Raw genomic sequence first — 26,696 nt, 5'->3', positions numbered from 1 at the left:
TCCAATACCCCTGTCACAGACAGGGACAGGCCCCACTAGACCAGGTTGCTCCAAGCCCTGTCCAACCTGGTTTGAAACCTACCAGGGATGGGACATCCACTTCTCTGGGCAACTGTGCCAGGGCCTCACCACCCTCAAAGGAAAGAATTTCTTCCTAATAACTCATCTTAAACCTGCCCTCTTCCAGGTTAAAGCCATTCCTCCTTGTCCTATCAGTAAATGCCCTTGTGACAAGTCCCTGTCCAGCTCTCTTGCAGCTCCTTTAGATATTGAAAGCCAGCAATAAAGTTCTCCAGAGCCTCCTCTCATTCAGGTTCAACAACCCCAATTCTCCCAGTCTGTCTTTACAAGAAAGGTGTTCCAGCTATCCTCATGGCCTCTTCTGGACTTGCTCCAAGACATCCAGGTCCTTCTTATCTTGGGGCCTCTAAGGAGTCAGGAGCACTCCAAAGGAAAGCTCTCCTGGTGTGCATCCTGCACCCATGGCCGTGTTGGGGTGTGTATTAAGCATGACTTCAAAATCCCAAATTATTAGCAGGTAGAATAGATTAGTCTGCAATCATTGGTGTGGTGTAGATGCAGATAGAACATGGACCAAGGCAGAACCCTCGTGGTGGAGAGACAGGTACAGCTGTGGGTTTGGCAGCAGCCAGCACTGGAGAGGCAGTCCTGCCAACACTCAGCCAGGCAGCCTGCGGGGCGCTGGGGTAGCCAAACTGGGGTTTGTGGCTTTTCTAAATTTTTTTAAACTGTTTTTAAAAGATAAAGAACAAATAAAGCTCCATGAAAATCTCTTTTGAACAGCTACTCATTGCCTCACTGTTGCAGTTTGGAGGCATTAACACTCATGCAACACTTCCCAGCTACAAGATTAATCCTAGTAACAGTCTGGTGGGGCAAATCCAGGTAATCTCTGTTCTACAGACTCATGGAGAGCTTAAAAGGAAATCATCAATTTTGAAAATGTCTCTTTGGTCTGGAAAATATGGCTTTATTCTTGTTATACTTAATGTCCTTCAATTACTATGCATCTAAGAGTTGAAATGGAAGAATGGAGGACCTGTCAAGAGTTTGGGCTTTGTTTAATGATCTGTGTAGTCAAAAAATTTACATTCTCAAGTATAAACATATATGTGCATATATATTTTGTAAATAACACACAATAATATGCTGAGTTGTAGAATTTCTGACTTTCACAGTTGGTATGGGTCACCTCTACAGTACTCTGACCCTCGTGTTGAGAGAGACCTGTGAGCTTGGACCACCTTCACATCCATCTGTCCTCACCATAGGAGAAGCAGCTCCAGCCCAGCTGGACTAATGTGGGGGCTGCCAGTGAGGGCAGGAGGTGGCTCAGGGTCAGGTTCTTCCCATATATCCAAATCTGGTCTAAATGTCACACTTAAAACCAAGCAGCTCAACTGCAGGGGGGACTGGGTGGGACTGGGCATGTGGCAGGTACTGGGACCAGAGCCTGGGGCCTGGCCTGGATCTGAGATTTGGTACCACCTTCTGCAGTGATCTGGTAGCTACACACCTTCAAAGTGCTCAGCCCTCTGAATTGCTTTCACAGACAGCATCCCAGTTTCAAAGGAAACTTCTGGTGATCAAAGTATTTGGACACATTTTCCTCAGAGAGCATTCAAAATGCATGACTCAGGTGCCAAGCAGCTCTGCTGCTGCCTTAAAAATCAGTGCAGCTGTCCCAACTTCCCCAGCACGTGCTGGGTGGGGATGCCCCTTTGTTCACCAATTGAAAGCAAATTTTTAAGCCATATATTACATTTTACCTACAAACATAATGAGTTGAAACTAATATTTTCTTTTAGATATGCTAATAACACGGCCCCAAGATCTGAGCTTTCTTCCAAAGAAAAGGCAAAACCCTCAAACATTGAAAGACTCAAGATAAAAGTTCTTATAACATGATAGTTTCATGAACAATGTGCTACAGAGAAGATTGTCAGGAAACTCTGAGCCTAAATTTACTTATCACAGCTTCAATCCACCAACCTCAACATTTGGGTTTAGAACAGCAGGTTCTGATTTTCTATTTTTCATACTTTCTGACCACCAAGAACAATGGATCCTCCCCTTAGAACAAAACAAGAAAACTATAAATAAATGCTGTGCTTTGTTACAGCACGTAATTCTTGCCATGTTTCTTTATATACAGGTTACTAAATTTAGTGAGAACATCCACAGCATTTGTGTCAAGGTAAAACAATGGAAAACTTGCAGGTGAACCAGCTCAGGGAGGTGGAAAAGAAAATACAAACAGAAAGGAATGTATCACGTAACACCAGGTGCCACCTTGCAAAAACACTCTCACAGTCCCTGAGCATAAGATGAGGGAAGGCAGAGGAGAGAGAGAGAGACAGGAAGGGTGAGAGGGAGAAAAGGGAGGGAGGAAGGAATTTCTAACAAAATGTTCACAGCCTGAAGTGTTATTAATGCCCAGATCCTCCCTGAGAGTAGAGGATTCCAATTCAACTCTAAGTCACAAGAAGTACAGAACAGCTGCAGGGGTGCACATGGGAGGAGAATTCGGGCCATTACTTGCTATCTGACTAAAATAATGAAAAGACATTTTATCAGCTGTGTATATTTAAGCAACTGAGAAGCAGGGAACAGTCCTGACAACATCCCCCTTGTTTCCATGAACAAACAAACAGCCAGGTACATTTTCAGGGGCCTCTCTCGAGCAGCCCTGCCCCATGCAGCAAGATGAGCCACTGCAGGGATGCTGGCACTGACCTTCCCTCCCCTGCTCCTTCCCACCTGCACAGGTGGTAGCACTAAATCCAGTATACACAAACAGCTTTATTCAGAGCAAGCAGGAATATTTCCTTCTAAAGGTCCTATCTTACCAGGCTGAAAGTGTTCAAACTATATATTCTCCAAATAAACCATGAAGCAGCCTGGCAGCCATGGAAACAAGGGAAACCACCCCATTCTTTGGCCCCGAAATTCCCTTTGTCTCCAATACTGGTCATTAATCTCTGAAATCAGTCCTCACTGATTCGTACTGGAGGGGTACCAATGGTGCAGGACTATTTGGATGAGTCTGGTGGACAGGCAAGGGCTCTGCTTGCTTTTAGGGCAGCACATCACATGGGTCTCCCAATGACAGGGATGCCACAGCTGTGTGATAAAGAGCTCCAGTGCACCTCAGAGCCTCAGTTACAGCTCAACAAAACCACCACACTGTCTGAAATCAGCTCTAGAGAGAGAACACACAGTCATTCCCCCAATCCGAACAGAAATTCTAGCAATCTCAGGTTTCCTCATGCCTCCTTTTTATGTACAAATATAGCAAAAAGTCACAAATTACTGAGTTGGCATAGCACACAAGAATGAAACATGGCCATGAGCAATGTTTTCCTAAAGACTGGCCAAAATCTCAGAATTGCTTTGAAGATGAGCCTAAAAATGAACAGCAAAAAGGGAGTTGCCCTCAGGATACACATGGGAATTATTTACTGAAGGAATGACACTGTCTTGGAAAAGCTTACCCAAAGCAACATGGACATAAGGAATCAGCTGCAATGAGGAGGTGAGGCTACATCATGCTTGGGGTTTACCCAAAACTATCTTTCAGAGGAGTCAGGGCACTTTCTCCATCTACTACACATTAGGGCAAAGACTTTTAGAAGTAAGAAATTCCAATACACAATGCAGTTATGCGGGACATCAAAATATTTCACACATCCTGGTTGAAAACTGAAAAAGTCTAGGAATCTAAGAAGATTTATTTTTACCATCTGAAAAAAAAATTGCTTTGATTTTGTATTCTGAAGTGGTGTATTCCCTTTGAACTTGACCTGAATTAAAAAAAAAAATAAAAATGCAAACACTAAAACATGGTTAGACAGCCCTGAAAATTAATGACCTGCTTTTGCTTGGGATAGGGAGACTTTCAGCTGTTCTGAAAGCCTGTTTTTTTCATTTTGCTGAAAAAGAAATAAACCTCCTCTGAAAGAATCTGTTTAAGGTTGAGATGAATTTTTAATGCACTGGTGAGGCCACACCTCGAGTGCTGTGTCCAGTTCTAGCCCCTCACTTCAAGAAGGACATCGAGGTGTTGAAGCAGGTCCAGAGAAGGCAACAGAGCAGGTGAAGGGTCTGGAGCACAGTCTCTATGAGGTGACTGAGGCTGAGGGAGGTGGGGTTGTTCAGTCTGGAGAAAAGGAGGCTCAGGAGCGACCTTGTCACTCTCTACAACCACCTGAAAGGAGGTTGTAGCCAGGTGGGGGTCAGTCTCTTCTCCCAGGGAACTGGCAACAGGACGAGAGAACACAGTCTAAAACTATGGTTGGGGAGGTTTAAGCTGGACATTAGAAGGAATTTCTTCACAGAAAGAGTGATTAGACATTGGAATGGGTTGCTCAGAGAGGTGGTGGAGTGACCATCCCTGGAGTTAAGGAAAGACTGGATGTGGCACTTGGTACCCTGGTCTGGTTGACAAGGTGTTCAGTTACAGGCTAGACTCGATGATCTCAGAGGTCTTTTCCAACCTTGTTGATTCTGTAAATTGAGGAAGCACTGCTTCTTTTTGTTTCTGTTTCACTACAAGAAGGAGCATTATATATTCAGGCTTTTGTACTGAGTCCCTTCTACTGTTTTTTCCTAAGAGTGAATGCATTCAAGCCTCATGCTTAAATCAGTGAGTTCTGAGTGCAGAATGCAGAGTGGCTTTGCTCATGGTGTCCATGAGTAACCTCATCCTCTCATTATTGAGCTCAATCTGGCGTATGTCTACTCCTTTGAAAACTGTCAGCTGTTAGATCAACGCAGACGAAACCTCAAGCCAGGCAAGGGCAAGGACCTGAGCTTGCCATCTTTCCTTCTCAAGGCTCCAGCAAAGTCCAGACAACAAACATGGGGATGAGAAGGAAAAGTGTCTGAAACCTGCAAGAATAATCACAAGCAATGGGAAATCAAAGTCATGGCCAAGGGGCAGGTGAAAAGATTCAGCACCTGGAGTACTTGAGACTCATTGCAAAAAGGAGGACCTCATCATAAAACAATATCATTTACACAACAATTAAAGATGGCAGAGTTCAGTGGAATTTATTTTTCGACACTGCATTCAACAGCCAGTGGAATGAGAAGAGATGAATTCCATACAGCCTCATTCCCACAGCACTTGACATCCCCTCCAAAAATGAGATGTCCCCACTGCAATAGTGGGTGTCTGCTGGAGTGGCCCCCTCAGGGTGCCAGAGAAGGCCTGAAAGCCCAGAATTCAACAACAAGGGTTATGCTCACTGCAAGACACCAAGATGCAGGCTGTTGTGTGTTCAAAGAAAGGCACAGGGGACTATTTTTCTGGAAGAGGGGGAAAGCAAGTGCAATGAAACTGCGATTTCACTGGGGTTGTTACAGCAGAACCTGCACTTTAGCACCTCAGCAGCACAGCCATGAGTAAACCAAACAACTGATGTCTTGCTTCAAGAGAACATAAAAGGCAAAACAATGTTTTGTTAGGCAAAACAATGGGATGCATCTTTTCCCCTTCTGTGCTTTATGAACAAGGCATCCTCTCGCTTTCATGATGCTTGGATCAGGCTTCAAGGGGTAGCTGGACCACCCTGCTCAAGGATAAACTTGGGGCTGCTCCTTCTCAATGGCCATAGTCACCCATGAGCCTTCTGGATCTGTTTTACACCATCAGCCACAACAGAGAATGTTCTCACATGCATGGAATTAATAATTTCCCATTTAATCCTGCTAATTATTTACATATCTTATGGTAGGGAGAGCCTTGGGGGAATTACACCACACACACTTCAATGAGTTTGATTATCCACCTTGATGAATGGCCAAAAGCCCATCTAAAGCAGAAACAGAGGGGTTGCAAAGCCTGATCTTTGGAAGAGAAGGGAGAAAATGACAGTATTGACATTTCCAAATTCTGGATCTACCACCGAACTCTGTCAGAGACTTCTCTAGCTTGGAGCAAGTGAATGTGCAATCTAAGCCCCCCGAGCTAAACAGCAGCACAAATACCCCCTTCCTTCCACCTCCACCTTGTCAGTTGAGACAGCAAATGCTTTGGGCAGAAAACATCTCTTTCTATGTGCTTGGCATCCCTGGAAGCCTGACACCACCACCATCACCCAAAATCCAGGCTGCATCCACACCCCCCACTTACCAGCCACCACCTGTAGCTGTCTTCTGGGATGAAGGCATTCTGTGAGGTCAAGAAAGGTTGCATAGTTGAGTTAAATCTCTGATCGAACCAGAGGGAATGCCCCAGCTCTGAAATGCATGTGTGACAGCTGCAAGATCTCCTGGGGTACTTGAAGAGCTTTTGGACGTGCTCTGAAAACTGCACCACGAGCTGTATGGGGTCCCAGGTGGTGGTGGTCACCTGGTGTGTGTAGTTCAGCAGAAACGACGTTGCCGTGATGAGCAAAAAGACGAAGGTGAACATCTTCACATTCCTCCTCCTGACCACAACCATCTTTGCGCTCGGGTTCTGCCCCACCGCCGGCTGGGAACAACACAGGGCCCAAGGTAAGGCAAAAGGGAAAGGCTGCAGCAGGTGCCTGCCAGTCACCACCCCAGGCTTAGGTTGGAAAGATTGACTCCACTACTTCCAGCCATAAGGGAGAAGTTTCATCTTCCCCAAATGGGCTTAAAAAAGGACAAGCTGGGTATTTTCTTTCACCTCCCCACAGTGCTTCAAAGTTCCTTCCACCTTTCTGTGTCCTGTTTCTAACCTCTCCTGATGAGGGTTTACTGAAGGCAGACCCTTGCCTTTCTGTGTACAGAAATTAAAACTCAGGTTTTGTGTGTGAGAGCAAGCCATAGATTAAAACAAGCAGATTGTAGAAAGAATTGTATTCTTTTTCTTGGAATTTAGTTCTTGAAGGATCGGATCATCTGGGGTTGTACATTCCATCAGAGAGACATGATCTGATGTCCATTTAAGCCATGGAGAGAAGTTTGCAACCTAGAGCCACACAGACAAAAAAAAAAACAATTGTCAGTTTTTTTTTTCATTTTTCCCTACCTAATTTCTCTGCTTTTCCCTCCCCATTCCAGAACTTCTGATCAGGTCAGAGCCCTCGAAACAGCAGCCCTAGCTTCAAGCTCTGCTCTGTTATTTGCACACTGAGGAGTGTGAGGGTGAAATTTTGGAAAGAGCAGAGCATAGACCTGTGAACATTGAGTCTCTTTGTATTGAACCAGCCTTCTGCTCTGGCCTTATTTGAATTATAGTTTGTAGCTATTTGAATGACAATGACTCACCTCCCTCCTTCAGGCTGACCTTGATAGCCACAAGGTACCGAGCAGCAAAGTATTCATAACTCAGAGCAGCTGAACAGCAAGTTCCCGACAAAGGAGGGAGGAGCAGGATAGGAAGGAAGATGAATCAGTGTTTTTCTTTCCCCAGCCAGTTTAATTTCTTAAGGATTGGGATTGGATTTGTGATTAGGGAAAGCCAAGCAAAAACAGCTCATATGTCCTGGGACAAACACGGGAAATCAAAGTATAAATGGCCTTTGTTTCCCATGGAAAATTGCTCTTTTTTTTCTGTCAAGGAAATGTAGGTGATTACAGCTTGACCCTAACCCAGGCAGAGAGGCATGGAGCTACTTTGGAGGTACAGAGGGACCCAGAGCTGCTCTCCCTTCCTCTCCTGGTGTTCTCTGCCTGGCAGCAGTGATTTAAACAAGTTTTTAAAAGTGATAAAATGAATCCCTTCAACCCACAGTGTTTTGTGGGAATGCTGTTGTGGGACAGGCATTGTTTTGTGGGAAGAAAAACATGTTTATAAAACTTCAGATATTTACAAAAAGTCCCAAAGTGCCATTGCTTAAATAATGCTCTTTTGTTTTGTTGGTTTTTTTAAAGGTAGGAAAAAAAATCAGAAAAGCAACAATGTCAGAATACGTGCAATTTATGAACCAGTGAAAGCCCAGTGAGAGAAGTCTCATTCACTGCTCAGCTGCAGGCTTCAGAGCAGCAAAGAGCCAGCAAAACTGCTGTTATCATGAACCTGACCATTTTAACCCATTCTGTGCATGGCATTGATGCAGGACCCCCCTCCTTGCACCACCCAAAGGAGCTGTTTATCCAGACAGGAGGGAAATGCAGCTGCAGCATCCCCAGCTTTCATCCTGGCTCCTCTCCTGGGAATCTGTGAGGAGCTGCCCCAGGCCAAACCACTTTTCCAAGGGGTTTGACACAGCACCTTGGAAACAGCTTGGATTTTAGAGGTGGTGTGTAAATATTTACAGAGTCCCACACAGCTAATTCTGAAAACAGACCTCGGTTTTAAGCCTTTGCCCCAGGTTTCTCCTCCTCAGCACGTGATGGGCAGCATGTGCCCTTCAATTAGCTGCTGTTTGCCAAATGCCTCGAGATTTATTTTAAGTCTGCCCCCTCCACATGCATTTATAGGAGCTCAAGGGCTGACAAGTGGGTCAGGCTGGATAACAAAGGGCTTTATTAACCCCATCTGCTTGGGCTCCTTGCAACAGTAAATCAGGGAACCATCCTGCATTCACTTTAATGTTGCAGAAGAAGTTTTTGCATTAGCCAGAAATCTTCTGAAGTATCCCTGGGTAAAATTCAGGAATCCCAACCTTAGAGACGTGATGAGGATGCTGCCACTGTGCCTTGGAGAGCCAGAAAAGGAGCTCAGGAGAACAGACCCAATGCACAGCCCCATCCACGCCAGCTGCTCTCTGTGCCGCAGAATGGCCCCAAACACTTTTGCTTTCCTAGCCTGGATGTAGCTGTGAGTTTAAACAAAAACACAGCCTTTAACAGCCCTGAAAACATGCTGAATCCCAGAAGCAAATTGATTTTCCATTTATGGAGTGGATAATTCAAGAGCTGTAATGCTGGCGGGTCAACCCCCCACTGCTGTCAGCGCTGGGCCAAGTCAGTATTTGTAAACACAGCTCCTGCTCTTCTGTTGTATTTTTAAGAGGAGAAGGGAGAGGGATTATCCAGCCTTTCTTGGAAAAGCCTGTAAAATGGAGTATTGTTGATAAAACTGCTCTGACCTCCAAAGCAAGCACCATTTTACCAGATTTATTTATTTATTTATTGTAACTCAGCTAAGGTTAAATCTATATTTATAATTCGGGGAGGAAAAAACCCAAACCAGTGTCTACACAGTGGGCTACAATGTCTTCAAATTCCTAATTGTCATATCTTTTTAGCATGGGATGGGAAGAGTTTCCAAGGCCCTTTTCCCTTGTGGATGTGAACACTGGATACGCTATTTTAATTCTTTCTACTTACAGTTTCCTCTGAATGTTTATGCTTCCTATAGATACTTACAATAGAAATATATATACAAATATATACACACGTGCACACGCACACACACATGCACATACATATATATATTTAAAAAGAAAAAAAAAGTATATATGCTGACAGAAAGGCTCCAGGGACTATACATTTGAGTTAGGGCCTGAGGAAAAGGATGACTGAAATGAATGTAAAACCTTTTCTTGAGTTCAGTGTGACTTGGAGCTTTTTTTTGCTTTTTGCTTTCTTAAAACACCTGGAAGATCCAACTCAGACATCATTACTTTTGTTCTTCACAGCATCTTGTACCACATCTCAGACTATCCCTGTGTCTGTCTCCTTCCCTCTGCTCACACAAGATGCATAAATCTTTGCAAAAATGTTTCCACAGGATCCACCAAGGTGCTGGGAAGTGGAAGGTCAGGGACTGGTGTGGGAAATCATGCAAGGATGCCAACCCCAGCTGCTGGGAATGTTTCACTCCTGGATACTACTTCTGATAGTTAAATTAAGCCATTACAAGCAAGTAGCACGATACCAGCCCATTACAAGCAAGTAGCACGATACCAGCCACAGTCCTTATCACCACCCCTGGCATGACCTCGGCCTTAGCACATCTGTGACCAGGCTATTTTGGCCTCAGACCCAGAAACAATTTCTGGGGACTTAAGGTAGGGAGATTTAGTGCCCAGCCCTCTCCCAGCTACCGTCCCCTGAGAGATAAGCAGAGCTTAATACTGCATGCCTGCAGCTGTGCCTGTGTGCAGAGATCCCAGCTCAGCCCATGCAAGCAGCAGGTTAAGCTACCTTAAGTGATTGGGTGCTTAAAGTCTTATTTCTGGTCTGGATTTTGCCTGCTACCTTCCCACTCCCCCCTCTTTCAACGGATGTCAAAGGCACCTTTGTGCACCCTGGGACAGCTTATTCATGCTGATAATACCCAGTGATGTGCAGAGCAAGGAAAATGCAAAGGGTCATGTCCCAGGAAGACCACAGAGGTGGGTTCAGAAGAGACAAGTTCCTCCAAACTATGTTCTGAGTGTAGAGGTGGGTCCAGGGTGATCAAATGGCCTTAAGCGAGAGTCAACCTTAATCTTCTGTCTACATTTTATATTGTAAAAGATACCAGGATCAGTCAATTGTGATTGTCGTCATTGTCTTCTCAAGTGTTAGAAAGAAGGAACAAAAAGAGCTTTATGGGTTTTTTCTTTTTGTTTTTTTTTTTTTTTTTTTCTTCTCATCCAAGGTAGATTTTATTTGCATTATAAACTTACAGTCTGAAAAACATCCCTGTCCCTTCCTTGCCAATCTGGTAATTAACAATGGTTCAACCACATCGGTCCAGTGGACTAACATAAAGTAATTCTTAACACCTTAAGGAAATTTTTTTTTTCTTCAAATCCACTTACAAAAGCAATGTATTCTCACTGCACTTGTCAGGTTGTTTGACAAAAGCTCATCTGCACACCCACAAAGGAGCACGGAAAGAAAAGGAGAACCTAAATAATGCCCTGCTGGCGCTGCTCCCAGGGCCATCTCAGGAGCCATCAACTGCACCAGCCCAAAGGAGCCGGGGAGCACAAGGGCAGGTGGGAACCTGACACAAAGAAGGGGCACCCTGCCTGCATCCCTCCCAGGGCTGGCCCTGCACAGCCTCAGCCTCAGGCATGAAACTCACCCTGGTGAGTCAACTCTGCCTTTGGGGCTCAGGTATGTTGCTGCCTTGGGCATGGGACAACTTATGGGGTGCAGGGGAAGGGAATTTGGGCATTACACAAGATCTGTGTGGTCAGCTACATAATATTAGGCCAATGTTTAATTTATTTTGATTTCTTTTCATGGATGGGCCTAAGACAAAATGCATGAAGAAAATAATAATGAAAAAATATTGTGAAAAAAATCACCATACTACTACTACTCATCCCCCCACATTGTAAATGTCCCAGTACATTGGTGTTTGGCTCTTTTTTGATGCCTACCTTCCTAGCAAAGAAGTGCTTTGTACCAGCACCACGTTGAGGAGACCTTTGCTAGCTCATGTTAGATGATGATGGTTCAGGATCCAGCTTTTCTGGTCTGTAACTCACATTAAAACCCTGGTGTGAAATTCACTCTCTAGTTTGAAGTTGCCAGCATGTTCCGGACACAGCATGTCAGGCAGAAGAGCACAAAGGCAACAGGGAACAGCAGCATCCTGGCACAGAGACATTGCCATTTTTCCATGCAGGGCTTGAACAGCTCAAAGGTCCCCAAATCCTTTAGACTCAAAACTCACATATCCACCTGCCCTGTTGGAATTTGGGAAAGGACAGTGTGACCTGCTGCAGCTCTCTCATGACTGAGGGTGGCCATCACACAACCCTTGGACATCCCAGAGTATTTTACAGCTGGAAACTCTAGATTTGAAGGAGCAAGTTCAAGATTTGCCACGATTTTGACTTTAAGAGAATGTGCTGTGCTAGAAAGGCCTCAGCAGCAGAACTGCAAGTGCCCATTTTCAGAAGCACAGCTCAGATTCCTCCCCTGTAAAACCTACAGAGATTAAGCAGTTTCTCAGCTAAGCCACTGACAGCTATATTGTTATAAGTTTGGCAGCACCGACAGTGTGTCCCTAAGCATCCTTTCTGCTATTCGAAGACTTTTTTCCTGTCCACACTTCTTGTGAGTAACTACTCAAGCAACCCTTGGTCTCAAAGCTCTGGCCTGGGAGGTTAAATCTTGCCTTACTGTACCCACAAGGGCCCAGAGCAGTTGTGAAAGATATCATTCTAGGGCAGCAAAAAGCATGTCCCTGAAAAAACACACATAAATTCACACCCCAGGTCTGTGCTAGGCCTGGAGAGAAACAATGAAGGGAACTGTTTCACTCTAAACCACAGCTTGTCTGCCCTACCCTGGCTCATCACCACCCACCTCCCCCTGATCAGAGCTGGCTGACATTTAGAAAGAAACACTTCATTGGTCTGACACCACACCAGAGACCTCTGAGCCTCTCCTACATGAGACAGAATGTGAATTACAGGACAGCCTGGCAGACAGTCAGGGCTGAGCATGGGGAGTGAGCATGAATCTTCACCAGATGATGTTGGGACCCCCTGTCAGACCTCTGGTCCATGTCCTTCAGCTAGAGCAGATCAGTCTCACCAAGCACTGAAGCCTCATGGAGACATGACAGGATGCTGCCTGTGCCCCAGCCCAGCCTCTGCCACTTCAGCCTGTTTGATGCTCTGGCAGGCAAAGGTGAGCCCTGCTCACAGGGCACCAAAAGCCACCACATGACACAATTTTGGAAAAGCACACGATGCTACATCCCTTTCCCTACATCCATCCATCCATCCATCCATCCATCCATCCATCCATCCATCCATCCGTCCGTCCGTCCGTTCGTCCGTCCGTCCGTCTGTCCGTCCCTTAATTACATTATGGATTTCAAAGAATTCCTCATCCCTGGAAGTGTTCAAGGTCAATCTGACTGGGGTCCTGAGCAGCCTAGTCTAGTGGAAGGTGTCCCTGCCCACAGCCGAGGGGGGTTGGAACTAGATGATCTTTGAGGTCCCCCCAGCACAAATCATTCTGTGACTAATTAAAATCAGATTGTGTTTTGTCTCTCAGAGCTCATTGGCTCCTTTCTCCTGTCCATCATTACATCCTCACAGAGAAGGCATGTGTGCTCCTGTCCTGTGTGCTCCTGTCCTGTGTGCTCCTGTCCTGTGTGCTCACAGACAGAAAGGCAGACCCAAGTCTCACCTGCCATTTAATCAGGGAGAAAATGATCTGTAACTCTTCTGCCCCATCACTGACCATGATGAGAGGCATAAATCTGTTTGATTGCCACTGTCAAATGGCATCACAGCATTGAAATCAGGCAAGGTAGTTGGTATATTGCTCTCAGATTTATTAAAATGTTCACTCCAAACAACTCAAACTAATCATATCAACACTGCCTGAAAAACAAAAGCATTCAGGAACATTTAAGCCATGAGAGGAAATAGCTTCAGAAAAATTTGAATGCAGCAGCTCCTCCATGTTTCTTGAATGTGAAGCCAGCTATTGGGCAGTGTTTCATCCATCACAGTGAATAGAAGAAAAACTGGAGATGGTTTATGGAGCGTAACCTGTGCAGCATTTTAGGTGCCAGTGATCTGAAAAAAAATCATTACCAATTTGTGCCTTATAAGTGAGCAGTTTGGCAGCAGGCTGAGCTGGCCAGGTCAATAGGGAATCTCCCTGGTACTCTGACACAGCCTGCCCTGCCTACATGCATAGCAGATCTGTATGGTCAGGGTAAACAAGCACCTTTTTGTGCAAGATGTGTATGGGATCAACAGGAACTTGAGTGGGGAATTTTCATTCTGTGGCCTCAAAATAAGTATTTACCTTGGCAGACTTTATCAGGCTTGTTGCTGAGTGGTCTGGAAATGAAAACTCCCTCACAGTGTTTGAAGAAAGGGCTGGAGGATCTAGTGTGGAAAAGGTAATGAGTCTGCCCTTATCCTTGGGTTGGAGAACTGCCATCCCTGCCACCTCCCACCATGGTGAAGACATTTCTTCCTCCACCACATCCTCCTCCCTTGCATTCCAAAAGTTCACTCCTGCAAAGGCTGGAGAAATCAGTATTAATACCCAGGATTAATTGTGCTGTCTTCCATGGGCTACGCTCCGTACTCATGACTTCAGGCCAAGTGGGAGATTTTTGCTTTGAATGGGACTGCAAATGCCATGAAAGATTATCTGGATCCAAAATCTCCTTCATGAGGTTCAACACCAGCAACCCAAGGTATCAATATAGGCAAGGGGATGAAAAGATTGAGAGCACATCTGAGGAGAAGGACCTCTCCTATGAAGAACAGGCTGAGAGAGCTGGGTTTGTTCAACCAGGAAAAAAGAAGCCTCTGGGGAAACCTCAGAGCAGTTTCTCTGTGCTTAAAGGGGGCTTAAGAAAGGTAGGGAGAGAGTCTTTAGTAGAGCCTGTAGTGACAAGGCAAAATGATTTTAAACTAAAAGATGGTAGATTTACACTAGATACAAGGTAGAATTTTTACAGTGAGAGTGGAGGAACACTGGAACAGGTTTCCCAGAAGGGTGATAGATACTCATCCCTGAAGGTGTTAGAGACCAGGTTGGATGGGACTCAGAACAAAATGATCTAGTCGGAGATGTCCCTGCCCATGGCAGAGGGGCCCCGTTAGACTAGATGATCTGTAAAGGTTCTTTCTGACCCAAACTTCAATTCTATGATTCTGTGATTCTAAGAATTAAAAATGTTTATGATCCATTCTATTATCCCAATAAAATTTCCTCCTATTTGATAAATTTCATGTCCCCTGCCACCATCTCTTCACATAGCACCTCGCTTGCAGTCTTGAGAGAGAAGTGAAACTGGGTGTAGGGTGAAGGGAAAGGCTGGGGAGAGCCCAGCTCCCTCCACTTGTGGCACCAGCTCTGCAAGGATGATATTCACCTGGGTATCAGTCATCATTCGGAAACACATGAGTGTCTGGGACCGTGGAGATAAACTCAGCATCAATTTATTTCCACTGGGAACTATAATGTGAGTAAGTCACTGTTCACATAATGGCCTTTTGTTACTGCAGCCAGGCTTGGTGTCATGCCAGGTTTAGTGAAGAAAAGCACACTGGTAATGCACCATAGCTTGCCAGTGGGAGCTTGCTCTTAAGTTTTCCAGGTCATTACAGTGCCAAGGGAGCACTCAGCCTCATCTTCATACCGGGAAACAACCATGAGGTAAACTGGGAGAGGCCAGTGAAAAGGCCTGAATTTGTTGATGAATACAAACGTAGCGTCCAGCTCCACTGCTGACCTGTTTATGGTCCATTCCTCTGGCTCTGTCCTCAGTTCAAATATTTTCAGGACAAAACAGGAGCACTGGAATGACGGAACTGTCCAGCCAAGTAGTGAACAGTAGCATTTACGGCCAAGAGGCAGGAGTCTGCCAGGTCAACCAGGGGTGTGTTGAAAAACAACAGTGGAAAAATAAGCTGCTGGTGAGAATGTCTTCCACATCCCCTGTCTTGCTAGAAAGTGATTTTGGAGGAGCCCTACCTCTTTGCACACACTCCATTAATCAGAAAATGGCAGCTCTGCTTCCCTGGTGGTACTTCATTTTCTTTTATATATTCCAAATCCCTTCTCCCACAGACACGCCAATGTTTTAAATAGCAAATATATTGTTACAAGTTCTTAAAAAATTATCTTTTCCTTCCTTGTCCTGTAGTTTGCAGTGCTGGACAGACACATAGGTTCAACCTGCTGGATGAGAGCTTTTCTGTGGTGGGCCAATATTCACCATGGGTTGGGACGGGATTTTTTTGGGTTGCGTGCCAAGAGTCCAAAGCTGGGACAATGAAAAGAGTAACTCTGTGGTGAAAATCCTAAACTAAAATTCACCCACTCACTAAAATTTATTCACTCTATCTCTGTGAATTGCTCAACTTCAAAGACTTCTTTAAAAACATCCAAGCAGACAACTGGACACATAAAAATTGCTGTTTGATTCCTGTTGACAAACTTTGATAGCAAAGCCCATGGTGGAGATACTGCCCTTGTACTTCTACATCCTTCCCATGCCATTACGTGATTTGTAGGCTGTGATCAAAGCTCTGCTACCCTCTGCTTGGAAAAGAACAGTTATCAAAGGGATTTTCAGGGCACCTATGTGTGTTTGCACCTAGAAGAATTTTTAAGTGGTTCATGATAGGACAAGTCTAGAACTGGAGCTGGTAAGGAGTTTTTTAAGCACAATTTATTTTTATTTCTGTCTTGTTTCAAACCAGTTTGCCAAAATTAAATCTATTTTTTCATCTTGATTTGCTCTATTAAGAAATTTTCAAAAAGAAGAATCTATGACATTTTAAATGAAGAAATCTCCTTTTCATTTTGCAAAAGCTTTTCGTAGAAAATGTGTAACTTTTGGTAAATAAAGGATACCAAAACACTTTGAAATTCAAACAAAAAACAAAACACCACCACCACCCTCCAAATACAAAGCACTCCTTTTACTCCTTGTAAGAGAAAGGAAAAAATAAATCGCCTCTTCTTTTTAGTTTTAGCTTCATGTTAGGATGACGATGGATTGTTTTGAAAGTCTTGCTAATTCACCAAAGACAGTAAGAAAGCTACTCGCATGTAATTCAGGAACATAGTGACTAATTAACAATAGCAGCAGTAGTACAAACAGATGCAAACTAAAACTACTGAAAAGTGAACCCTGTGGCTGCATTCATTTTAGCTTTATAGGATTACAGGTGAGGATATAGGATTATTTCAGGTAGAATACTCTGAACTAAAGGTGTGTAGTGGGTTGAGCCCATCTGGATGCCAGGTGCCCATGCTGGACATGGGACAGCTTCTGGCAGCCAACTCAGTAGCCCCAACCCGAATCTCACTACCAAAACCTGCCCATGCAATCCCAATACAAAATGGAACCCAACCACAGGTGTTTTGCTACATCATTTGCACATATCCAGCTCAAAAATATTCGCCAACCTATTCCTTGGTTAAAGCTGTAGGGAAATGCATGTGGCTATAAATACAGTTGTTCATGACTTCAAAGAATGTGTTGTGAGGAACATTAATTTCTGAAATTAAGGAAGTGACTGAAGTGATTAATGCACAGCAGGGGATCTCATGGCATTACAATACTGAATACCAAGAAAGATTAGATGGTGATGATGATAATTTTGATGATATTGCTAATAATTGCAAAACTCTAGGAAAATCCAGGAAAAATGTTTCTGTGCCCATGTGAGCATCTCTGACTGTTTTTGCTGGGATTCCTGCCCTGAAGCAATACCAAGCAGTTGCTGGCACTGTGGGGCTGTTAACTGCAGCTCAGCTGATGGGATCCTCGTTAAACCAACAGCGTTTCTCTCACAATCGATGGCTCCATCTGACACAGCACTGCATTAAACATTTATTCATCAGGCAGACTGAGTTCACTCTGAGGAAGATTTAATGACACCACAGGGATTTTCTCATTCATTAACCTGGGATTTACATTTAGTCTTTACGGTGCTACAAAGGTGTCAAACTACCCACAATTAAATTCAGAAGTGTTTTAGCATCTGTGCATAGTCTGGACCTGGCACCCACTGCAAACCCTGCAAGAACAAAAAAATACTTCCAAGATTTTCATCTACTGTGCACACTATGATAATTTTGGCAGCCACAGAAAGTTTACAAGAAGTCTATAAATGATTCAATAAAATATATTAGAGATATAAGTAACACATTTGATAATTAATATACTGTGTTACAAGCCAGAATTACAAAGCCATTAGGCAACCACTTTCATTGATTGATCATTTATGTCCCTAATATGTGTACTTGACCTATTTGGATCCAACTGCACTGTGTGCTCCTGCTACCAGCCCAGGCATCACCCAGCCTCCCTGTGTGAGGTTCCCATTCCAGCTTTTGCCCTGCATCTACAACACAGGTGACAGTCAAGAAAGAAATGAATGATTCAGGCTGCCTTTTATCCAGAGGACTGCTAGATCTCAGGTTGTCACTGATCCCTGATGGATACAAGCAGCTGCCCAGAGCAGGGCACATGAATTTGGCCCTCCAGCACACCACTGGTGAGAAGCTCTGCTCTCAACTGTGTGGGAGCCGGGTACAGAAAAGAAAATAGGGTTTCAGTGAAGAATAAATATTGTCTACTTGTCTGGACTTTTTAAAATGTTTTTAGAGATACAAAGATTAGCATACATCAAAGTGGCACACAAAAAGCTTCCCATAATCCTGAATATGAAAATATGTCAAGAGCTGCATGCAAAATGGATTTGCATACATCAGAGCTGCACATACAGCACTCTGCTGGGCATCCTGAACTGCATTAAAAATGGTAATACTGAGGTTCTGGATGCTGATAATTGAATGCTGGAGAAACACACACAGACATGCACACAACTACGGCATCTTTTCCGTAGTTGTCTTACTTAGACGGCTAAAACATAAACAGGGAGCTTGCTAAGGTAGCCAGCAACCCTTGAATGTTTAAGGGCTTCCTTGTTCAAAGAGAAATTCAAAGTATCACTTAGTCATACAGAAATAACTAGCAGAGGAAGATTCAATTAATTTAGTACTAAAATTTTCAATTCTAAAATGGTATAATTGATTTCGTAAAAGGAGAAATTTTAACAGAAGAAAATGGTGGCCAATTCAATATTGTTTTGGTCTTGCCCTCTGCAGTGCTGCCAGCATGCTACTTAGAAATCAAGCTGTAGCAGGCCAGCTGTGGGAACATCAGCCTGAATTTACCCTCATACCTACAACAAAGTGTGGCAGAGGGGAGATCTCTGTCCTTTGGGCTCCTTATTATTGAATCAGGATGGGGAAGCCTCAGCCGCTGACTTTTCCCCAGTAACATTACCCAGCATCTTCCCAGTTAGTGACACATTAGAGAACCAAGAACTTCTTGTGCACCAACAAAAGACAAACATCAGTCCTACACTGTTTGATTTGGTTCTTGTCAGAAACCTCAGCTTCAGCCTCAGTGTCACTGTCCTGAAGTGACCATAACTGTGAGAGCCCTTTGTCAGCACAAACCCCACAGCAGGGCAAAATCTAAAGCTAAATTCTGTCCTTGGGTTCAAGATCACACCTCCCATTCAAACACTGAGAACAGGATCCCACACTCACGGCAATATCCTTTCCCCACCAACATCATCCCTCCATTTGCACTGGGACAGGGAAGTTTTTCTTTGGGACTGCAAGGTTTTGTGCACATGATTATTCCAATGAATGTGGGATCCTGCTTCCACTCTGATGAAAAATTTCATGATAACTTTTAAAATGGAGTTTATGAAAATGTCACCACTTGCTCTAGAAATAAAGCTCCTGGCAAGTTTTAATGGGCACACTGTTAAAAACTAACAGTCCCCAGTGACCACAGGCAGCAGAGTCCTGGGGTTTTGGGTTTTCTCTTAAATGAGCCACCAATTTGTGTGCCAAAAGTTTGCTTTGAAAGTGGCAGCTGCAAGATTTTTATTTCTGTTTTGCCTTTATTAAGGAAAGGAAAAAGAAACTTTTAATTAAAATCTCTCTAAAATTTGCAAGGAAATGTATACTAAGAAACTCTGGGAAATGCACTGTTCTGCTTGGCTTGGTTTTAAACAGGAAAATATGAGTTTTTAATCTTTTTACACTACATCTCTCTTGTTCAAAAATAAAAAGTGAATGCTGAAAAATAATGATTGCATCCAAAGGGAAGTCATTACAAACAGAACTCTGACATTCTCAGAACTGACCTATGACTTCTTACGGTCACATTGTTTTTAATTTCCTCTAAAATGATTTCCAGTGAAAAGTGATTTCTCCAGTAAAGTGATTTCCCAGCCCCAGAAGTGTTGTCACACTCAGCTACAGGGGCATGATCCAGAACCTGGTAACTGGTGTTACTGGAGAGTCTCCATCCTTAGGAAAAGAGAATGGATTCCAGGGGTTAGTGTCCCTCAGTGGATTGCTAGATCTTTGTTTGAAAGATGAAGTTTCCAAGTTTCCGGTTCTCAGCATCACTGCTGCCAACACGTTTCCAAACTTGCAGCTGATGGAAATTGTTCTCATTTTGCAGGAAATTGTTCTCATTTTGCAGCCTCCTGTATTTCTTGCTTCTGGATTTCATTGCCCCTGCTCTGGTTTATGTGCATGGCAGATTTGGTGCACCTCTCATTTCCTCAGTGAGGAAGTGTGAGAGACACACGGCAGTGAGGCTCACAGTGACAGCACACAGCATGGGGAGGCAAAGAGATCTCTCCGGAGTTTTACAAATATCTGCAGTAATTTCTGTACTTGGAGCTACTAGCCAGAATGGCAGCCAAGGACAAGGCTGCGCACCCCTCAGAGCCACTCGGAGAGGTGCAGTTCCCGGCTGACACCCGAAACTGAGACGGTTTGGCTTCAATCCTGGACATTTGTTCATAGGCTCGGCTGGGTGACGTGCTGAGAGGTTTCCTCCCATGCAAAGGCAGTACCAGCCAGTCACACATAACTAATAGATGACTTTTTAACTCTTACCCCACAAACAACCAGTACAGGAAGTTCTCTTGCCTCTCAAGAGATTTGCTATCAGTATCAGATCATAAGACAGCAGCAAAAAATGTGCTTCCGCAAACTCTTAACAGTCTTAAAGGATTGAAAGAAGAAACTGAAAGAAGCCCAGCTTTCAGATGAAACATTGTGTTGAGATCCTCTCAGTCCTCAAAAAAACCAAACTCTTTGGGATCACCTCAGAGCATCCCTCTGCAGACCCCACAAGCTGAGGCTGCACCCTGGCTTGCACAGCAGTGCAGGGGACAAGAATCATAGAATCACTCAGGGTGGAAAAGACCTCTGAGATCAGAGAGTCCAACAGCCAACCCAGCATTTTCAAGTCATCATTAAACCACGTCCCCAGGTGCCACATCCATATGTTGTTTGAACATTTTCAGAGATGGTGATTTCCTTACTTCTCTGTTCCAGTGCTTAACATTACAAGCCTGTTCCAATGCTTGACAGCCTTTGTGGTGAAGAAATTTTTCTTAATATCCAGTCCGAACACACCTCTAAACATGCCCTGGCACAATGTGTCATTCCATCTCTTGTTACTTCTCCTAAGAGACTGATCCCACCAGGTTACCACCTCCTTTCAGGGAGTTGTAGAGAAAGACTCCCCTCAGCCTCCTTTTCTCCTGACAAAATGAACCCAGAAGGAATGTCCTCCTGATTTTAGATACAGGCAGCCTGGGAAATAAGCTCAGCCTTATTTACAGGACATGACTCTGTGCTGGGAAAGACAGGGAAAGTCCTGGGATACCATTGTCCAGGCAGTCATGGGGGGAGGACCAGGTAGAGTGGGCAGACTGCACACAGACACCTGTACAGAGCCCACAAAGACAGCAGAGGCCACATTGCACTTCAGGGACACTGATTTTGCTCTCATGCACCTACCAAAATGGTTAAAGTGTTTCTATAACTTCTTTTCCTTTATCCTCACCTTTTTACTCCAAGGTAATGGAAGAAACGGGGGAAGGTACATGGAAAGAGGATTTGCCTGGATTAGCAGGGAGCTGGCAGGGTCTGGGAGCAGGTTTACTGACCTGCTGACAGGGCTTACTGTTGGAATTAACCCTTATATGGGTCATGTTGCTGCGTGCAAGGAGGGCAGGAGGCACACAGGGATGTCCAAACTTCTGCTGGTCTGAACCAAACCAACCTCCCACTGAGATAAAACCCCTCTTCTATAGCAAAGGATGAAAAATGAGAGACATTTCCCCTCTTCCTCCCCATAGCTTTTATTGGAATCATGGAATGATTTGGGTTTGAAAGAACCTTTAAAGGTCATCTAGTCCAACTGAAATGAGCAGGGACATCTTCAACAAGATCAGCTTCCTCAGAGCCCCATCCAGCCTAACCTTGAATGTTTCCAGGGATGGGGCACCTACAGCCTCTTTCAACAACCTGTGGCAATGTTTCACCACCCTCCTCATAAAATTTTCCTCCTTATATCTAGTCTGAATCTAAACACTTTTAGTTTAAAGCTATTACCCCTTTTCCCATTCCTACAGGCCCTTGGATGCTTTTGGTGCCTTCTCCAACTCAAAAAAGTAGGGCTGGGTCTTCAATAGCACCCATAGGGTGAAACATAATTTACAGCTCAACTTGTTCAATACAAGCACAATAAAATCAGGATTTGCTTTCAGAAGCAACTTTACAAAACCCATGGTGGTGAGCTGCACATTTGGTGGCCAGGCTCTCCAGCACTGTCATGGCAGACAGAGCAAATGAAAAAGTTTTTGCAGCCCCATCAGTGCTATTGGGCAAGAATAAAGCTCCTTGATGTCCAGATGCCTGTCAACAACATCCCCCCTGTGCAGGTGAGGTTCCTGTGGGGGATACCTGCCCCAAGCCCAGAGAATACAGCTCTGTGAGAGCACATGTTCTCCTGTCCCCAGGCTATCTAGTCCTGGTGTGCAAAGCCTTTGGCTTGGCAGGTGTTGCACGTTACTTCAACTTGGCCAGACATCTTTGAATGAGTGTAGAAATGCCAAGTTAATTAAGAAATGAAAATAGAGCTGTCTTCCTGATGAGCAAGCAAAGAAAGAGAAACCCTAACAGTGCTAGACAAAAAAAAAAGAAAAGAAGCCAGACTTTAAGTGACGAAATTCAGGTGGCATTTGTGGCTGTGCAAAGACAAACAAGCCAAAGCACTCACTGCTTCCATTTGTGGTACTCCACATGTGATGTTTGGGGTATGAGTTTCCAGAGATGCTGAGACTCCACCCCTCACTGTTTTCCACAACTTTAGCCACTCAGTGCCCTCAGGAAGGCAGAGCAGAATCCTTCAGGATTGGTTTGCTGTTCATCAGACTGAATCACACAGTTCACCCCCATTTTCAGCAACATCCGTCTTCGCACTGACAGCATCTCTGGCCACATTCATGCATGGACATCATACCACTCCCAGCTGACACAGGGCTTCCTTACTGTTTTTGAAGCTCTTTGGGAAGGTGTCACAGAGATGGACTGATCACCTCTGGTTTTATTTCCTGACCCACTGTTGTTCACTTGCTGTGGGAGGAGAAGCCCTTGGAGGGGGAGGCGGCACAAAACAAACAGGTTATTCAACCCCCACATGACAACTGTTTGTGGCAAGCCCTTTTTTTTGGTAATTCCTCCAAATACCACCATACACCAGACATGCTGTTGCTGCTCTGCTTTGCAGATGCGGAAGGGGTGAGTGAGCCTGCAGGCATCTGTCTTATTCTCACCATTACAGAGCCTGAAGTAGAAATGTAACTTCCATCCCTGGCTCCCAACTCTGCTCCTAGCTCCACTTCTTCCCTTTCCCACAGCTGCTCAGCATTTTCATGGTAAATCATCAGGAATGGGAAGCTGGTACAATAGCAGACACGTTACTTTGCCCTGTGCAGCCCCTTCACACCCCCAACCTGCAGCTTTTTCAGGGCTGTGTTCCAGCCTCTGAACACTTGTTAGGCAGCCATCCCTGCCAGGGGTAAAAATTAGTATAAGATGGAGTTGGCTGCTGTTCCTATCCCTGTTTGCCAAGTCTGATGCCTCCCTCAGCAGATTTCCTGGCATAGTTAGACTGAAGGAGAAGCACAAGATGTGCAGGGGCTACCACTGGTAAGGGCCATTTAATTTACAAATGCATGGCTAGATATCTTAGCATGGGAGATTCAAACCATAAAAATAGGTTTCAAAGCTTCTTTGGTCCAATTCACATCTTTGTGCATGTGATTGTGGCAAGTGGAGCTGAGTCCCACATACAATCCTCGTATGGGAAGTGCTGCACCCCATGGGCACTGCTGGCGGTGCAAACCTGCAGGCACAGCAGTCACTCCTCAGTCACAGCTGGAGTTTGGGGATCCACCCAAGACCCTGGGTGCCCCCATCCCCAGCTGCACTGGGACACTGAGCCCCCTTGCCACTTCCAGAGGCTCTCATTCTGCAGTGGTTACAGTGGCTCCTGCTGTAGATCTTTCCCATTCCCACGTGCCTTCACTGACACCAGCAGAGCTGCTAATTTGAATTACCATCCCCTGCCCCCCACACAATATTCTCCATATATACAAACTCCAGAATTAAGGAGTTGCATGATGCTTTTTATAACTTTACCACCAACTCAGTTTTTAAGAGCCTTTTCTTTCACTGTGGTGGACAAGATTAGCCTCTGCAATTTGATTGTGCTGCTACGGCAGTAATAAGAAAAAAGTAATTTCTTTTCCTTAAAAAAGAAAAAAATCAATAATTGGCATTCTTGTGTAAGGTCTCTGACATTAATTATAAATAAATGTTAGACCTACTAAAATAAGAAAGTGAATTTATGGCAGGAGGCTGCATGCTGCTGGTGAAGCCTGTGTGGCTGCTGCGATACAGATGCAAAATATAAAGTCTTGAGGACTGCAGTTTGTATTTTATTGCCTCGGAAAATAAATGTGTAAATAGCAATAAAATGCACAATTATTTAGCACAAAGCCAAAAGGCTCTGCAGCATTTACAGGCTGATGGATGGCTTGCCTGCCTGCTCTAATTTTCCATAAAACAAGGAAGACAAGGATGGAGGAAAATAAACAATGGCTCCTGTCACTATGATTAGCTGCGAGGCGCCAGGTGAGAGCAGTTGGTCCCTGGAGAGGGTAACACTGAGCTGCTTCAGCTGCCTTCTGCTGCAGGAATTGAGCCCAGATTGCAAAGCTGCTGGACAAGGGCAGCTGAGCAGGGAGGCAGGGTGGCTGTTCCCAGGCTCAGGATGTGCCCCATCCCTGATGCCTCGGGCAGAAGAATGGAGCAGCCGCCTGGGGTGGGGTGAGGGCTTAGTGCCTGCAATGGGTTTTAGGCAGCCCTGCCACAAATTGGTTTCTGGACAAGAAAAAAAAGACATCTAACCCTAATAATCTTAAGAGGTCTTTTCCAGCTTTTATGCCTCTATGACTCCATGAAAATCTTGCTGGCGCAGAAGTCAGAGGTCAGCAGTCAGGAGTGTCAACCATGACATGATAATGCAGGGAGACGATGCAGTTTAAAAAAAACTGGGGGAAAAAGGGGAAAATCCTTCATTGTCATCTGTTAAAAAGCAAGGAGTGGGGGACAGCATTTAAAACTCTTTATGGGATAAAGAAAGCTGCAGACAGAGACCTACCAGCTGGTTCTCTGGCTGTGATTCCGTGACCCATGGTGATGCCTGCAAAGGAGCCACAGGGCTCCATGCTGGGCCCTGGTAGCAGGAACTGCTTTGCCTGGCACCAGCCACCACAGTTATCTGCTGCCTCCATCTGCATCTAGAAGACACCATGCTATTGTCACCGACCCTATTCAAAAGCATTTCTGAGTGTGACTCGTGTACATTTTATCAACTCATTTCTGATTTGTTTTCTTCTAGCTATATACGTCCATCTATGGATGGTCCAAATATATCCAAATTTCACATACTGCTTTTCTCTGGGTCAGAGAAGCCACATGCAGCTATTCACATTTGCACAGCCACTGAGGTTTCAATGATATGAATCTGGGTGCTTAGTATGATATTAACAGCAGGTTGCTTATGCAGAGAGGTTATGCAAGTACCCTTGTGATGATGGAACAGGTGAATGGAGGTGTTTAAGCTCTTGGGTCACTCCCCACAAGCACCCAGGATAAAGGCCAGGATGTGCAGTTCCAGCCCATCTCTGAGACAGAAGCCTCAGGCTTATGCTTTCAATGCACGCTTGTAATTTTGGAGTTAAATTCTTCCCCTGAGTGATCACAGTGCAGAGACTCACTCCTGCCACTGGAAATGTAGGGAGCCTCACTGTGCTGGGTTGACCCTGGCTGGATGCCAGGTGCCCACCAAAGCCACTCTGACACTCCCCTCCTAAGCTGGACAGGGGAGAAAAATATAATGAAAAACTTGTGGGCTGAGATAAGGACAGGAAGAGATCACCCAACAGTTACCATCACAGGCAAAACAGACTCAACTTGGGAATCAGAACAGGACAATGAGAAATAAAACTAAACCTTAATACATCTTCCCCCCCATTCCTCCCTTATTCTGAGGGTCAACTTCACTCCTGATTTCTCTTTCTACTACCCCACCAGGAGTGCAGGGAGACAGGGAATGAGGGTTGTGGTCAGTTCACTACCACCTTGTCTCTGCTGCTCCTTCCTCCTCAGGAAGCCAAACCTCCACAGACTTCTCCAGTGCCTAAGGAGAGACAGTGAGAATAACAGAGACTGCAGGGGAAGGAGATACATCAGCTGACAACAGAGATTCTTTCACTGCTGGACTTGTCAGTTGTTTTTGAGTCTGGTCCAACTTCACGCAAAGCCAGCTGAGTCTTTCAAATGATTTCCACCAGCTGTTTTATCCAAAATCCCTTTCTAAAAACAATTAAGGACGAATTTTAGCATTGCTTCTATTTATAGCAGTACACATTACATGCAGGACGGCTCCTATATTCAACAGAATCAGGACAAACCCCCCCAAAATGACAGAATAGAGACAAGTGCTGTCTATCCACATCAAGTCCATTCACTTCAAAGGGAACTCCAGAAGCAGGTCCTGCAAGAAGGGTATTACTCCTGCCAGAGGGAGTGTCCTATGAAAGACTCTTGATGTAACTTGTCAGACCTAGTTCAGATCACAAAGCCAACAGAAAAGTTACAAGTAACATGTTCAACACATGGAACATCTTTCATCAGTTACCAAGCTGCAGTGTGGAATCAAAAGAATGCTTAAGACTGAGTTCTGCCTTTCCTCAAACATTTCTCTTTGTAAGAGTAAAAAATAAGCAGTAACCATCAGTATGACTGTCTACTTGGATTTGAAAGCAGATAATGAATAGTACATCCGTTTTTCACTTATTAATATAACTAAGCTTGTTGCATAATATCTGCTTATTTTTGGAAAGCAGCCCTTT

The 26,696-nt window shown here is 44.6% G+C and overlaps 1 protein-coding gene across 6 annotated transcripts in view; it reads right to left on the bottom strand.

Annotated features, from left to right (window-relative positions):
* ST3GAL1 (ST3 beta-galactoside alpha-2,3-sialyltransferase 1) overlaps window positions 1–26,696 on the bottom strand; it is a 77,721-nt gene that overhangs the window by 19,034 nt on the left and 31,991 nt on the right. For all 6 annotated transcript variants that reach the window (XM_066175592.1, XM_066175612.1, XM_066175623.1 and 3 more), the window contains one exon: window positions 6,158–6,961. In XM_066175592.1, coding sequence (XP_066031689.1) covers window positions 6,158–6,469 — 312 coding nt within the window. In that variant the 5' untranslated portion in view covers window positions 6,470–6,961. The remainder of the gene's footprint in view (window positions 1–6,157; window positions 6,962–26,696) is intronic.

Source organism: Chamaea fasciata, unplaced genomic scaffold (assembly GCF_029207755.1).
Source record: "Chamaea fasciata isolate MVZ Bird 193981 ecotype frontalis unplaced genomic scaffold, bChaFas1.0.hap1 SCAF_1, whole genome shotgun sequence".
In the NCBI taxonomy this organism is placed as follows: Eukaryota; Metazoa; Chordata; class Aves; order Passeriformes; family Sylviidae; genus Chamaea; species Chamaea fasciata.
The sequence above is the reverse complement of the archived record's forward strand: the minus strand, read 5'-3'. Positions and strand labels throughout refer to the sequence as shown.